The following is a 13,547-nucleotide window of genomic DNA, read 5'->3' as shown; positions in this document are numbered from 1 at the left end:
AGCCTAATCTTTTATATGAAAAAATAATTTATGAAATGAACTTGATAAAATATGAAACATGGCATGAAATGAATTGCAATGATATGAGATGAAATATACTCTCAGTAAAATGGTGGTCATTTACTGAAACTTTTAAAGTGGACTTTTTGGAGGATCCCGAGAGGTTACGTTCAGCGAGGCTCACTAAATTTGGCCCGCCTGTTTTTATTTTTAGTTTATTTTAATTATTTGATCGTCGTTTGTTCGTTAATGTTCGAATGTAAAAATTGTTTGTTCGTCTTTAATTTACTTATAATTAATTAAACAAATGATCACCCTTAAGTTGCCCCCTCCTTACTAGATATCTTTATTTTTATCGCTCAGATTAATTAATTTTGATCACTTATCGTTTGTTCGACGACTATTGCGACGAAAATGCGACGTTTTGATATGATGCTGTGATGACAGACTGCTTCTGCGGAAATACGACTTCGAGAATTGGGATTTAGTTTAAATATGTCATCACTATTACTCTATCAATATTTTTTTCTTTCACATCTGTACGCCGCTCTCATGTTTTTTTAATTTCTTTAAATTGTTACGTTCTTTTTCAAATTTTTGGTAACCTTTTGTAAGCATTGTAAATGTTTCTTTTTGAGCATCTCAGCTGCTATACTACTTGTGAGATGTATCCCACAAACATCGAAAATCGTTGTATAGTTAGTTTGGTAACGATTTTCTCCCTGGTGTAAAATGAGCGTTTGCATGATTGTCCTTTTTGGCGTTCCAAATATAACCACATAGTCGTAATTTGTTCGGCCTAACTAACCATCCAAACCATATCCGATGTGCAAACTAGCGGACTGGCGGACTCAGTTAAAAATAATTATGTTCGCAGGACTACTCTACAGACGGTAAGATTTGGTTCAATTGCGAACCAGATTCGTGGTCCGTTCGAACCAAACTCGAGCTTGTGTTAATTAAGATAATGTTTTTAAGCTGAACTCTAAGTAATATTATGTGTAATATCTATACCAAGTAGTATGTGGTATACATTGCCGAACTTTTTGGTAAGCCTACTGTTACATACTCTTAATTTTTGGCGGGAACGCGAGGAGTGAAGTTGTGTGATTTGTTTTATTTTGCCTATTTAGTGTTTCTTCGGGTTTAAATGTGTAATAACAGTGGTTTATTAAGTGTTTAATATCTGTGAAAGTGCACAAATGTGGGAAAATAAAACAAAACTGCTGGAGATAGCTTCTCGGGATCCTCCCAAAAGCCCACTGAAAAAGTCTCAGTAAATAACCACCATTTTAATGAGATTATATTTCATCCCGTATCATCCTATCTCATTTCATCTCAGTTGATAATGTCTCAAACTAATCATCTTCATTTCACTCCATTTCACTTCATACTAGCATATTTCATAAAAATAAAAATATAAATTAAAATAATACTTGACCTAAAGGTTTTAGTTACCAGGACATAAAATTCATTAAACATTGCCAAATGCCAAGAGCAGTGATGCCAGGTGCACTGTAATTACAGTAGTCTTGGGCAAAATGTATCACTGAAAGGAAAAGTTACAAATGTGATCATCACACTGAACTATATCTATCTTTTAGTTCAATACTCCAATTTAGTTCAGTACTTCAGTAGCTCCACAGAAGTGTTTTGGAGTTGCGTTTAGTTCTCCTTCACTAGTTCATAGACAGATATAGAGATATAAAGTCCTTCTATTTCAATAGTTCAGCTTAGTTCAGTACTTCAGTAGCTCCACAGAAATGTTTTGGAGTTTCGTTCGCTTTTCCTTCAATTCATTGACATATATAGAGATATATAATCATATCATATCTAATATTATAAATGAGAATGAGAGTTTGTTTGTTTGTTACTCTTTCACGTAAAAACTATTGTTGAACCAAATTGTATAAAATTTGGCACAGAAATAGATTATAGTCTAGAATAGAACATCCTAACTAATATTATAAATATGAACGTGAGTTTTTTTGTTTGTTACTCTTTTACGTAAAAACTATTGAACGGAATTGTTGTTGAAATTTAGCACAGAGACAGATTATAGACTGGAATAGGACATAGGTTATACATCATCACGCTTTGGTTATGGAGTTGGGCAGTATCTATAAACGCGGGTGAAACCGCGGGTGTTAGCTAGTTAATTGATAAAATAACAGTTCATTGAATCATTTACAGTCAGAGTAGGTACATAAAAAATAAAATAACCACAGATTTCCCTTCATACTTGTCCAGGCTTAGGGCTGACAATCTAGATAATTTCCGTATTTTTTTTGTTTTACGATAGTTCGACACATATTTTATTATATATTAAAAGTGATATTATTATATATTAATTTATTAAAATAGAAAATCTACTCAAACTAAAAGGTGAAAAATAATTACCTAAACATGAAATAGAACATCATTAGGCACGTACAACAGAGCGTGACAGCAAATTATCAATCAACACTGCACAAGCCTCGTTCGTGTTTCACGAGGCACGAGGCACGAGCAGTGCCGATCTTAGTTCGCGGCCGGTGGACTAAACAACTGAACTAAGTGAACTAAAGATATGATTGAATTGTAACTGAAGTAAAGAATGAAGGACAGAATCTAACTGAAGTACTTCATTTGAAGGATTCATTCGTGAACGACACACGGCTAAATTACAGTACACTTACTGTAATTTTGCTGCTTTTGCTGTACACTGTCCATTCGAGCTATACAGTATACAGTGAACAATGAAAAACGTAGTTACTTTTAATATTAACCACCAAAAAAAGTAGATTCACCATTCATTGCGTGAAACGAACCGCACTGTGTTCTACTTCAGGTAAACATTAATTACCTTTTGGGCCGGGGAACTCCCTCAGAACGAGAAATATATTATAGACAACTATTATTTCACAAAATTAAGATGTTTATATTTAGCATAATAATATTCTTTCTTTACTGTAACGTACCCTTGTAATGTTGCGGATAACAATAGGTAAGTTTATAACCTTACAATGAAGTGTTCATTTGAAATAGTGGCTACGTTGTTCACATTAATTGTATTATAATCAGTATTACTTTTAAAATAGCCATTTACAAATGTTGGCTCGTGAAAGCGACGATGAAGGACCCTCCACTCCGAAAAAAAGAGAACTTATAAGAAGAAATTTCCGAAAAAAAAAATCTAATATAATTATGTTTTTGGAGTTTATTGGAGTTTACTCCTTTAGAATCGATTTACATATATAGGCCCGGGGTATGAAAATTATGGGGACCAAAATCGTACTAGCATGTCACACGAAATGCGTTATGCGCCTGATTGGCTCCTGATTGCGTGATGCGTGCGCGCGCCAATCAAAATCGTACTAGCATGTCACACGAAATGCGTTATGCGCCTGATTGGCTCCTGATTGCGTGATGCGTGCGCGCGCCAATCAAAATCGTACTAGCATGTCACACGAAATGCGTTATGCGCCTGATTGGCTCCTGATTGCGTGATGCGTGCGCGCGCCAATCAGGAGCCAACGCGCGGCCGCGTTATCGCAGGTGACGCCGGGCTGCTGCGCCGGCAGTCCGCCACAAAGCCTCGTACTGATCGCGCGTTTCTCTCATTATTGTATTTTCATATATTTGTTAGTCGTTTGTTTTGTGTCTCGTTAATTTGTTAATAATCTGTAGTGTATCGTGTTGTCGTAATATAGAACTATTTCTCGTATTGTTTCGTTTAATTTTTTATATCCAGTAAACTCCAGTCGTGCGTCGGAGCGGACACACACACTTTTTTTTTCACTGTAAATAAGTTTTCTGATTACTGTATTTTCTTACCGATCTACTGTAATTTTACACGTGAAACACTGTATTTTTTTCAGTCCAATCTGGCAGCACTGGCCAAGAACCAAAGGCCAAAGTACTACAATTATGTAGTACCGTACCACTACCTTTAGTACCTTACCATCTTATTTCTAGCAAGAGCCGTTGTTATCGGCAGTGTCTGATTAAAGTTTTAAAAAATATATCGCATTTAATTGTAACAAACATGACATCATTGTTAAGTTATGAGACTTTGGTCCACGCTATAGCTGGTGCTACTGTATGTATACACAATATATTGTTGACATTTTTAAATACAGATACTTTGTATAACATAAAAAATTAAATATTTTAGGGCAGCGTCGTGGGCATGACAATATTTTATCCTTTAGATACACTCAGGTCACGGATTCAAGGTATGTAAATAAAACTTGTGCAAGTAGTGACATATTTTCACTGTAGAGCTAATCTTATTAACTAAGTACTCTTATTGCTTATTAAAAGACATGAAAAAATCTGTCAACATAATCAGCCTTATATTATTTACAACCATGTCAATTATTCTCACTAATGTTAGTCACGATGAAAAAAATAATAATTTCATAACATATTAATTTCAGTTGAAGATTCGAAAAAGTTACAAGGATCGACACTGGAATTATTAATAAAACTAGCCAATGAAGAAGGTATTGAGTCTCTTTACAGAGGGCTATCACCAGTTTTACAGTCACTTTCAGTATCCAACTTTGTTTACTTTTACTCATTCCATGCATTACGAAAACTATCTTCCCAGCCAACATCAGCATTGCGTGATCTACTTTTTGGTTTAATTGCTGGAAGTATCAATGTTATTTTAACATCACCGCTATGGGTTGTAAATACAAGAATGAAGTTGGATAAAAACAATTACAAAAATTTATTTGAAGGTCTCCTTGAACTGGCAAGAACGGAAGGCGCAAAAGGCCTCTGGTCTGGAACTGTTCCTTCACTACTTCTGGTTTCAAATCCAGCTATTCAGTTTATGGTGTATGAATCTCTAAAACGAAAATTTATGTCCCAAGGCTCATTTCATACATATACTTCATTTTTGATTGGGGCTACAGCAAAAGCTGTAGCCACAACTCTAACCTACCCCTTGCAAGTAATTCAATCTAGACTTCGTGCTGGTACAAATTTGAAAACAATGGTGAAAGATATTAAGTCAAAACCATTTTCAATGTTCCGTGGACTGGAAGCCAAGCTTTTGCAAACAGTCATGACTGCTGCTTTGATGTTTATTGTTTATGAAAAACTTGTTATTTTAGTTTTAACTATTATGAGAGTTAGGATGAAAAAAATTCACTGACTATATAAAAATTAAGTTTCTCAGAGTTATAGATTAGAAAAATTTAACATCGTGTTTCTCATTTAATAAGTCTAAATAATCCAATAAAAGAAAGAAATAAGAAATATCACATAGCAAACATCAAGCATAGGTAAATAAGGAACTTATTACCGAAACTGAATGTTGTAATTTACACGACCTTGTATAATTAGTATAAATGTGCTAAGTTTAATAATGGCATGTCTTTTTTTCAATGTCAAATATAGCAGAGTATAGTTTCTGTTTTTCACACAACCAGTTTTATTCTATTTATAAAGAATATCTAACCATTAATTTAATATGAAAATTTAGCATTTTTTATAAAAAATTTGGGGAAGGGGCAGGAAAATTAAATAATGGTTGTGGTAATTTAGGTATGGATAATAAGGATATTTATATATATTATATATTTATATTTGAAGTAGACGTTAACTATGTAGGACTAATAAAAGCGAAACGTATATGCTATAGTTATTACTTTTCAAAATCTTAAATGTATCTGATGTCATTCCAACAACAATCTAATCATACGACAATACAGAGGAGGCCGTTCGGATTGTCGATAATCCCATTCTCACGGATCGTTTGGAACCTCTGGGTCTGCGGAGGGACTTCGGTTCCCTCTGTATTTTGTACCGTATGTTCCATGGGGAGTGCTCTGAGGAATTATTCGAGATGATAGCGGCATCTCGTTTTTACCATCGCACCGCCCGCCACCGGAGTAGAGTTCATCCATACTACCTGGAGCCACTGCGGTCATCCACAGTGCGTTTCCAGAGATCTTTTTTGCCACGTACCATCCGGCTATGGAATGAGCTCCCTCCACGGTGTTTCCCGAGCGCTATGACATGTCCTTCTTCAAACGAGGCTTGTGGAGAGTATTAAGCGGTAGGCAGCGGCTTGGCTCTGCCCCTGGCATTGTTGAAGTCCATGGGCGACGGTAACCACTCACCATCAGGTGGGCCGTATGCTCGTCTGCCTAAAAAGGCAATAAAAATAAAATAAAAAACTTAGAGTAAATGTCAATTTATGCAGAAGAAAATTAACTATTTGGGCTATATCATTGAGGACGGTAAAATCAGTCCATCAAACGAAAGAGTGTGTTTATTATTCGCTCCATCACCTTGGAAAGCAAGGAAGTTATCGCGATAGGCCTGAAGTCGATGAAGTCGTCGTGGCCTAAAGGATAAGACGTCCGGTCCATTCGTATGAGGCGATGCACCGGTGTTCGAATCCCGCAGGCGGGTACCAATTTTTCTAATGAAATACGTACTCAACAAATGTTCACGATTGACTTCCACGGTGAAGGAATAACATCGTGTAATAAAAATCAAACCCGCAAAATTATAATTTGCGTAATCACTGGTGGTAGGACCTCTTGGGAGTCCGCACGGGTAGGTACCACCACCCCGCCTATTTCCGCCGTGAAGCAGTAATGCGTTTCGGTTCGAAGGGTGGGGTAGCCGTCGTAACTATACTGAGACCTTAGAACTTATATCTCGAGGTGGGTGGCGCATTTACGTTGTAGATGTCTATGGGCTCCAGTAAAATCCAGTATAAAAAATAAAAATAAAAAGTCGATGCGTCCGACCGGTCACCCTTCTTGGGGAGGATGGACGTGGGCGGTCTTCCATGAAGGGAACCCTGTTAGTGCAATAAGAGAGGCGATACAAACGCGTTAGCGCAGGTGTCAGCTCAAGGGCGCACGTTTCCAAAACCACTGCGGGGATGCCGTCTGGCCCACTCGACTTATGGACGTCCAGGAGTCGGAGCTCCCGCCTGACTGCACACTGTGTGAAGCAGATATCCGGCAGGGAGCTATCACACCGGGCGAAGGCGTTCGAGGCGAAGAGTTTGACCAAGAAGGTCAGCCTTCTCTTTCGCGCTGTGGGCCAGATTGTCATCGGACTTGCGCAGTGGGGGGAGACTAGACCTGCAAAAGTTTCCTTCTGCAGCTTTGGCGAGCGACCAAAAAGCACGGCTCCCGGAGGGATAGCTTTTCAATCGCTCGCCAACTCTAGCAACGTGCTCCGACTTCGCCTTGGCAATTACCTTCTTGTAGGACCTGGAAGCGGCGTTATATTTCCGCCTTTCCCCTGAGATGTTAGGATCCCGACGTCTCCTGGCATTATCCCATGCCACGTATGCGGACCGCTTGAGGTGTGCAGCATCCCTGCTGGCATTGTTATACCAGGGTCTGCTGCGACCCCCAACGGGCACTTCAGAGGAGGGAATAAACAATTCCATCCCCTGGAGCACCACGTCTTTAAGACGGTCCGCACAGACGTCAGGATCAGCAGAGGAAAAGAACCGCCCCCATGGGTAGGATGCGTAAAATTCACGCAATCCATCCCAATCTGCTGACATATACCGCCAAACTCTTCGATACCCGGTCGTCGTTTGACGATCAGGACGAGAGAGTGGTACGGCAGCACGAATAAGGCAGTGATCAGACGATCTAAGCGGAGCGTCGACCACCACACTGTATCCGGCCGGATCTGTGGTCAGCAGAAGGTCCAACAAAGAAGACTCGTGCCCCTCGATATCTGGGACACGGGTGGGCTGTGTTACCAGCTGGGAGAAGCCGTAGGCCAAGGCGAAATCGTAGGCAGTCCGACCCGGGAGGTCAGTGGTTCTGGACCCCAACCACTCTTGGTGGTGAGCGTTAAAGTCTCCAAGAACCACCACCTCCGCAGATGGGTACTGCTCAAGCACGCGGTTAGTCCCCTCTTGCACATGCTCAAACAGAGCTGAACCTGCATCACTGCTGTGGGACCTGTACAGGCACGCGTAGATTCGGCTAAGGCCCCCGTGATCTACGCGCAGCCACAAGAGGGACAGGTCCCGTTGTTCGAGGCCCCGAAGACGGCGACAACAGACATCAGCCCGGACGAATACGCACACCCCAGCTTTACGCAGGAAGTTGTGCTCCAATACGTAGCCGGGGTATTCAAGGTATGAGGTATCATCCGGAGCAGATATCTGCGTCTCCGTTAAAAAAAGCAGGGCAGGCTGCGCCGTCTCAAGGTGGTGGTGTACGGCGTCAAGGTTGCATGTTAGTCCATATTCTTCAGCTTCGTATAAAACTTTTTCTCAATAACTTTGAGAAATTTAAAAAGGCACGATCAGGTCATCTAAATAGGTCAATACCACACCATCCAAGATCAGGTCCTGAAGTACATCATTCACAAATCTCTGGAACACCAGAAGGTCCAACGGAGAAACCAACAGGCATTTTTTTAAATCTAATTGGGCACGAAGAGTCACAAATGATGTATACTTCTGGATGTCCAATGCTGTAAACATTGTAACGTCTTTCAACCTTTCTATCTGGTCTTCTATAAGTGGAAGCAGAAATCTCTCTTTGATTATCTTATTGTTCAGTCTTCGATAGTCGACACACAGTCGTTACCTTTTTTCTTCTTTTTTGCCAGTATTATTGGACTTGCAAAGTCTGAATTACTTGGTTTAATTACACCATCCTTTAGCAATTCATTAATTTGTTTATCAACAACAAACATACAATAGACAGTTATTCTTCACCAAAAAATTAATCTTTTAGAAGTACGAATTATCTTTTTAGGATAAGTTTGGAAATCAGTCTAGCATAGTAGGCAGCGGATTGACTGACCGTTGACCCACTTGCTGTCCATGAATGACCTTAACCACATATAGGTGAGGCATCGGTTTGTCTTGCTTCAAAAGCAACAGTAAACTGGTACACTTGAAAGTGAAAGTAAACCAAAAATTAGACATCCTCTACATCTAGTCATTATTACATCTACATTTATTGTTGAGTTAATAGTTGTAGTACCATATTGCTTAAAATTAACTTGTCAATTTTTTTTTATTTCCATGACATAATTGTCATCTTTATACTATATTTCATGTATGATAATTGTTAGTTTAAATCAAATTCTCTTGTTAAGCTATTGCATAGCTTCTATCGCGGGCCTTGAGCGCGGCGACTGAATCAAGAAATTCCGTAACGAAAATAACCTGACACCCCCACTACGCCTACTATGTAGCTCGCGTTCATCACATTCACACGTTGCGCTGGTGTAGTAGTGATTGTGAATAAACGCGCGGCGTGACGTCGCACTGCATGAGCATCATGAAAAGTGCCCATCTCTCTTTCACGCGGTCTAGCTTAAGTTAATGTTTTGCTTTTGTTAATGTTTATAAATATAGCGTGGTCTTATTTTTATTATTGTTTTAATATTAAATTATTATTGTCGAATTGTAATTGCATAAGTTGATAAAAAATGCTTTGCAATAGCTTTACTGCGGCAGTCCCCGAGTGCCACATTTTTGTTTTTGAACTAATTTTGTCGACGTTATTTACTTATATTTAACTACTTACTTAATATTACATTATTTTTGACAATATGGAAAATTAGTACATAATTTGGTATGTTTTCTAATTAATTTCAAAGCTACTCTTCATTAATTAAACTGTGATTCAATATTAGTAGTAAGTAGTTAGTGTGTAAGAATAAAGAATGGTTTTGGTCAGTCACAGAATTTTCGTTAATAAAGCTTTGTTTAAAATATTCTTTTTTAATTTAAATTACATAGATGTAAGAAAATTCAATATAAGACGTTGAAGAAATATTATGGTATAATAATTATACTATATATAATTAAAATCAGGTATAATTATTAATTTTGCAGCAAAATTATTTTAGTTCAACAAATACAAAATCCATTTATTTTATAGATTAATAGGTGTACACTAATTTCATATCTTCAGATGTGCGAATAATAACTAAATATTCCTTTACCAGCGACTCTTATCTCGTTGTGTACCTATTAATTAGAAAAGCATGAATTATTGTGTAATATAAAATAATAAAGATTGGCTTAATGAACCAACAAATAATAACACAATTTAGACTTAGAATTGTACAATTATTAAAATACACATTTAATTTCCCAAAAATGTAGCACCGTCCTACCTATTTCTGTTGCGAAACAGTCATGTGTTCCAGTTTCATGAATGGTGCGACTGTTCTTCAAAACATTTGAGACTTTAAACTCATGTCTAAAGGTGGGTATCGAAATGTCGCCATTCCACTGTTAAATATTGCGAATTCACACCATCAAGCCGTAAATTCGTTAATCGATTTAGTGAAATAATATTGCCCGTTTATAAATTTCTTAGCAGCGTCCAAACCTTTTTTTTTTATGATTGAAGATTTACTGGTGGCCGGGAGGCCTTTCCAGTTTCACCAGGACCGGTGGGCGAGCAAAGGCAGGAGGAGTGGGATTTGCTAACAGCTGCCCGAGCGCCTTCGAAGGAGACCTAACAACTCAAGAGGAACTGCTTCGCGAATGAATCTACTACCGGATCGGAATCGCGACCCGCTGAGAAGATCCGGCTAGAAACTCAGCGGGCTGATGCATGTGTTAGGTTGCACGTCGATCTCTTTGTAGAGTTCGACGAGTACGGTTACCGGGGTCCCTAAGCTTGCTCCTAGTGTTAGAGCTGAAGGCGTCTAATGCAAAGGTTATTGGGTCTGATGGATCTGTAAGGACGTGGAGTAGAAACCTGTTTGGCGTATGGTTGTTGATGGTCGGCGAGCTCTGCGAGTAATAAATCAGCTAGCGAAAGGTGCGCCATAGCGGGCGGTCCGCGCGGCTGCTGTGTGGCCAGCGCGGCTCGTGCCAGCGCGCACCACGCCGCCCCCGCCTCGCCCGCGCGCCCTCCGCTCAGTAACGCACGCACGCAGCCCGTTCCGTCAACCTCCTGTCAAATATACATATTGTTACAATGCAACTATTATTTGTCCGTCGACAAGTCTATTAGTTTATTAAATTATTTTGTCTATCAAAACAATAAACTTGAGCGGCTACAAAATTTCTGTATAAGATTCATATTTGGGTTACGGAAATATGATCATGTATCTGAATTTCGCACTAAACTCAAGTGGTTACCAATTCGCCTTCGCCGTAATACTCATGTCCTTTCATTACTATACTGTACTCTCTTTAACCCTAATACCCCCACATATCTCAAAGATCGTTTCGAGTTCCTAGGTGATACGCATAATTTTTCCCTGAGATCATCAGATATCCTGAGACTGAAAATGCCGGCGCATTCATCATCATTCTTCGATAATTCTTTCACCGTCCAGGCGATTCGATTGTGGAATGCTCTGCCGGATGCAGTGAGAAGTGCTCCAACTTTAAACAGTTTTAAAAGAATGGTGAAGGAACACTACTTATCTGCTTAGTGCTGTTTGTTTGCATGATTATCATTTATCATTTCCATACTGTTGATTTATTATGTGTATGTAAGTATATTAGTATATGTTGTATGTAAGTATGTATATTGGTATATAAATCAGTTAGCTATATATTTCATATTATATGTAAACAGCATATATGTACCTGTTTATTGGATGTATATATTTTCTATAATAATGTATTGTCTTTAGTACACCGCAACATACCTGATATATTTTTATATTTTCCAGAATTGCTGTAAATTAAACGGTTGCCTGTAAGAGATCGCTTTTAGCGATAAGACCGCCTATTGTACAAATGTATCTGCTTTTTTTGAAAGTGAATTGTGTTTTGGTGTGCAATAAAGTGTATTCTCTCTCTCTCTCTCTCTAAAAATTTGTACCAAAAGTGATAAAAAGAAGCACGAATGAAAAGTTACTTGAAAATAACATTATTAATATGTCTGTTTTGGTCATATTTCTGGGAGTTAAAATTTAAAAAAATATAGAATTTTTAACTAAAGTATTTTATTACTTACCAAATACCTATGCAAAAAACACTGCGGTAGAAACTGTTCTGTACTTATTGCTCTTTTAGTTACTGTGAGCAAGGTATCTGCATTTGCATCTTTCAAGTTTGTTTTTAGACGGTCGAAGCTTATGTTTTCACTGTCTGTAATTTTTTATTTATTTTTATATAAATAATTTATTACTCCATTCTAATTCTACAAATACCTACTATATGTGTGTGGTGAACTCACAACATTGAAAATTTATTTTAAATTAAAATTAATGCTTTTTCAAAATTAGTTTTAAATTTGTCCTCGCTTCGTCTAATTTTTGTCCAACATCGCTCTATACACTACTATAGAAAAGTTAAGATAAATTGCATCTGTGTTAAATTTGGCGGTACAATGGTATGTGGTGCATAAAACCGACTGCCACACATCAATGTTCTATTATATCCTTCTGGGTACGAAGAAACCTTCAAATCAAGATTTTACTTTGTTAATACGATGATATAATTAGCACGATGTTCAATTCTTAACAAGATATAAGATTTCAGTTGCCTGTGACGTTCGTATCGTCAGAAATTTTAAATTAAAAATAATATTTAATATTATATTAATAAAATATATTTAATGACAGCGACGTAAGCACGGTGAGGTGATAGTAATTCACTATAAGATTTAAACTTTTCGTATTGTGTAAATCACAAACGAATACTTCAGTTTATTTTTTCCGCTTAGTTTCAGGTAGTTCACTGAATTTAATTTAAGGGCAAAAGTCCATTTTTTGAAATTTAAACATGGTTATTGATTAACAAAATGCGATAATAGCATGTGTTTACATTCAAATGTTAAAGAATGCATGAATGTTTTATAATCTTTTCAATATCATTAAGTTACTGATAATAATTAGGTCCGCATATAGTATATTTGTATGTATATTTTTAATCCTCCTCATATCAATCGTTATCAAATGTTAATTCTTTTGACCTTTGAATTTGTATAATTTTATTTTTTCAAAAATATAATCGAATCCAATTTTTTTTTATTGCTTAGCTGGGTGAACGAGCTCACAACCCACCTGGTCTTAAGTGGTCACTGGAGCCCATTGACATCTACAGTGTAAATGCGCCGCCCACCTTGAGATATAAGTTCTAAGGTCTCAGTATAGTTACAACGGCTACCCCCCCTTCAAACAGAAACGCATTATGTACTGCTTCACGGCAGAAATAGGCGGGGTGGTGGTACCTACCCGTGCGGACTCACAAGAGGCCCTATCACCAGTGATTACGCAAATTATAATTTTGCGGGTTTGATTTTTATTACACGATGTTATTCCTTCACCGTGGAAGTCAATCGTGAACATTTGTTAAGTACGTATTTCATTAGAAAAATTGGTACCCGCCTGCGGGATTCAAACACCGGTGCATCGCTACATACGAATGCACCGGACTTCTTATCCTTTAGGCCACGACGACTTAACAACCTGCAACTTGAACAAGGTTATATTATCATATTAATGATCATATTAAGTTATAAGACTACTTGGCGTAGATAACGTAAGCGTCGATTTACCCGGAAATAATATTAATAAATGCGAGATCAACCCGTCAAAGTAATTGTCGGTGTGTGTAACCTCTTTTACAG

At 37.9% G+C, this 13,547-nt stretch overlaps 2 protein-coding genes across 3 annotated transcripts in view; one reads left to right on the top strand and one right to left on the bottom strand.

The window, feature by feature from the left end:
- Nucleotides 1-3,816: 3,816 nt before the first annotated feature.
- On the top strand, nt 3,817-9,715 carry LOC114251652 (peroxisomal membrane protein PMP34). The gene is made up of 3 exons (XM_028185992.2): nt 3,817-4,081; nt 4,157-4,217; nt 4,422-9,715. The coding sequence occupies exons 1-3, from the start codon at nt 4,028-4,030 to the stop codon at nt 5,144-5,146; spliced, it is 840 nt and encodes a 279-aa protein (XP_028041793.2). The 5' UTR covers nt 3,817-4,027; the 3' UTR covers nt 5,147-9,715.
- An 825-nt stretch (nt 9,716-10,540) lies between these two features.
- The window catches only part of LOC114251659 (nuclear pore complex protein Nup160), a 47,023-nt gene continuing 44,016 nt past the window's right edge, over nt 10,541-13,547 (bottom strand). The window contains exons 25-26 of one of the 2 annotated variants that reach the window (XM_089731481.1): nt 11,931-12,064; nt 10,541-10,913 (exon numbers count right to left, since the gene is read on the bottom strand). In XM_089731481.1, coding sequence (XP_089587607.1) covers nt 10,647-10,913; nt 11,931-12,064 — 401 coding nt within the window. In that variant the 3' untranslated portion in view covers nt 10,541-10,646. The remainder of the gene's footprint in view (nt 10,914-11,930; nt 12,065-13,547) is intronic. The other variant, XM_089731482.1, reaches the window with a different exon arrangement.

Source organism: Bombyx mandarina, chromosome 11 (genome assembly GCF_030267445.1).
Source record: "Bombyx mandarina strain Sakado chromosome 11, ASM3026744v2".
In the NCBI taxonomy this organism is placed as follows: Eukaryota; Metazoa; Arthropoda; class Insecta; order Lepidoptera; family Bombycidae; genus Bombyx; species Bombyx mandarina.
Note: the sequence above shows the minus strand (reverse complement) of the source record. Positions and strands in the feature narration are given on the sequence as shown.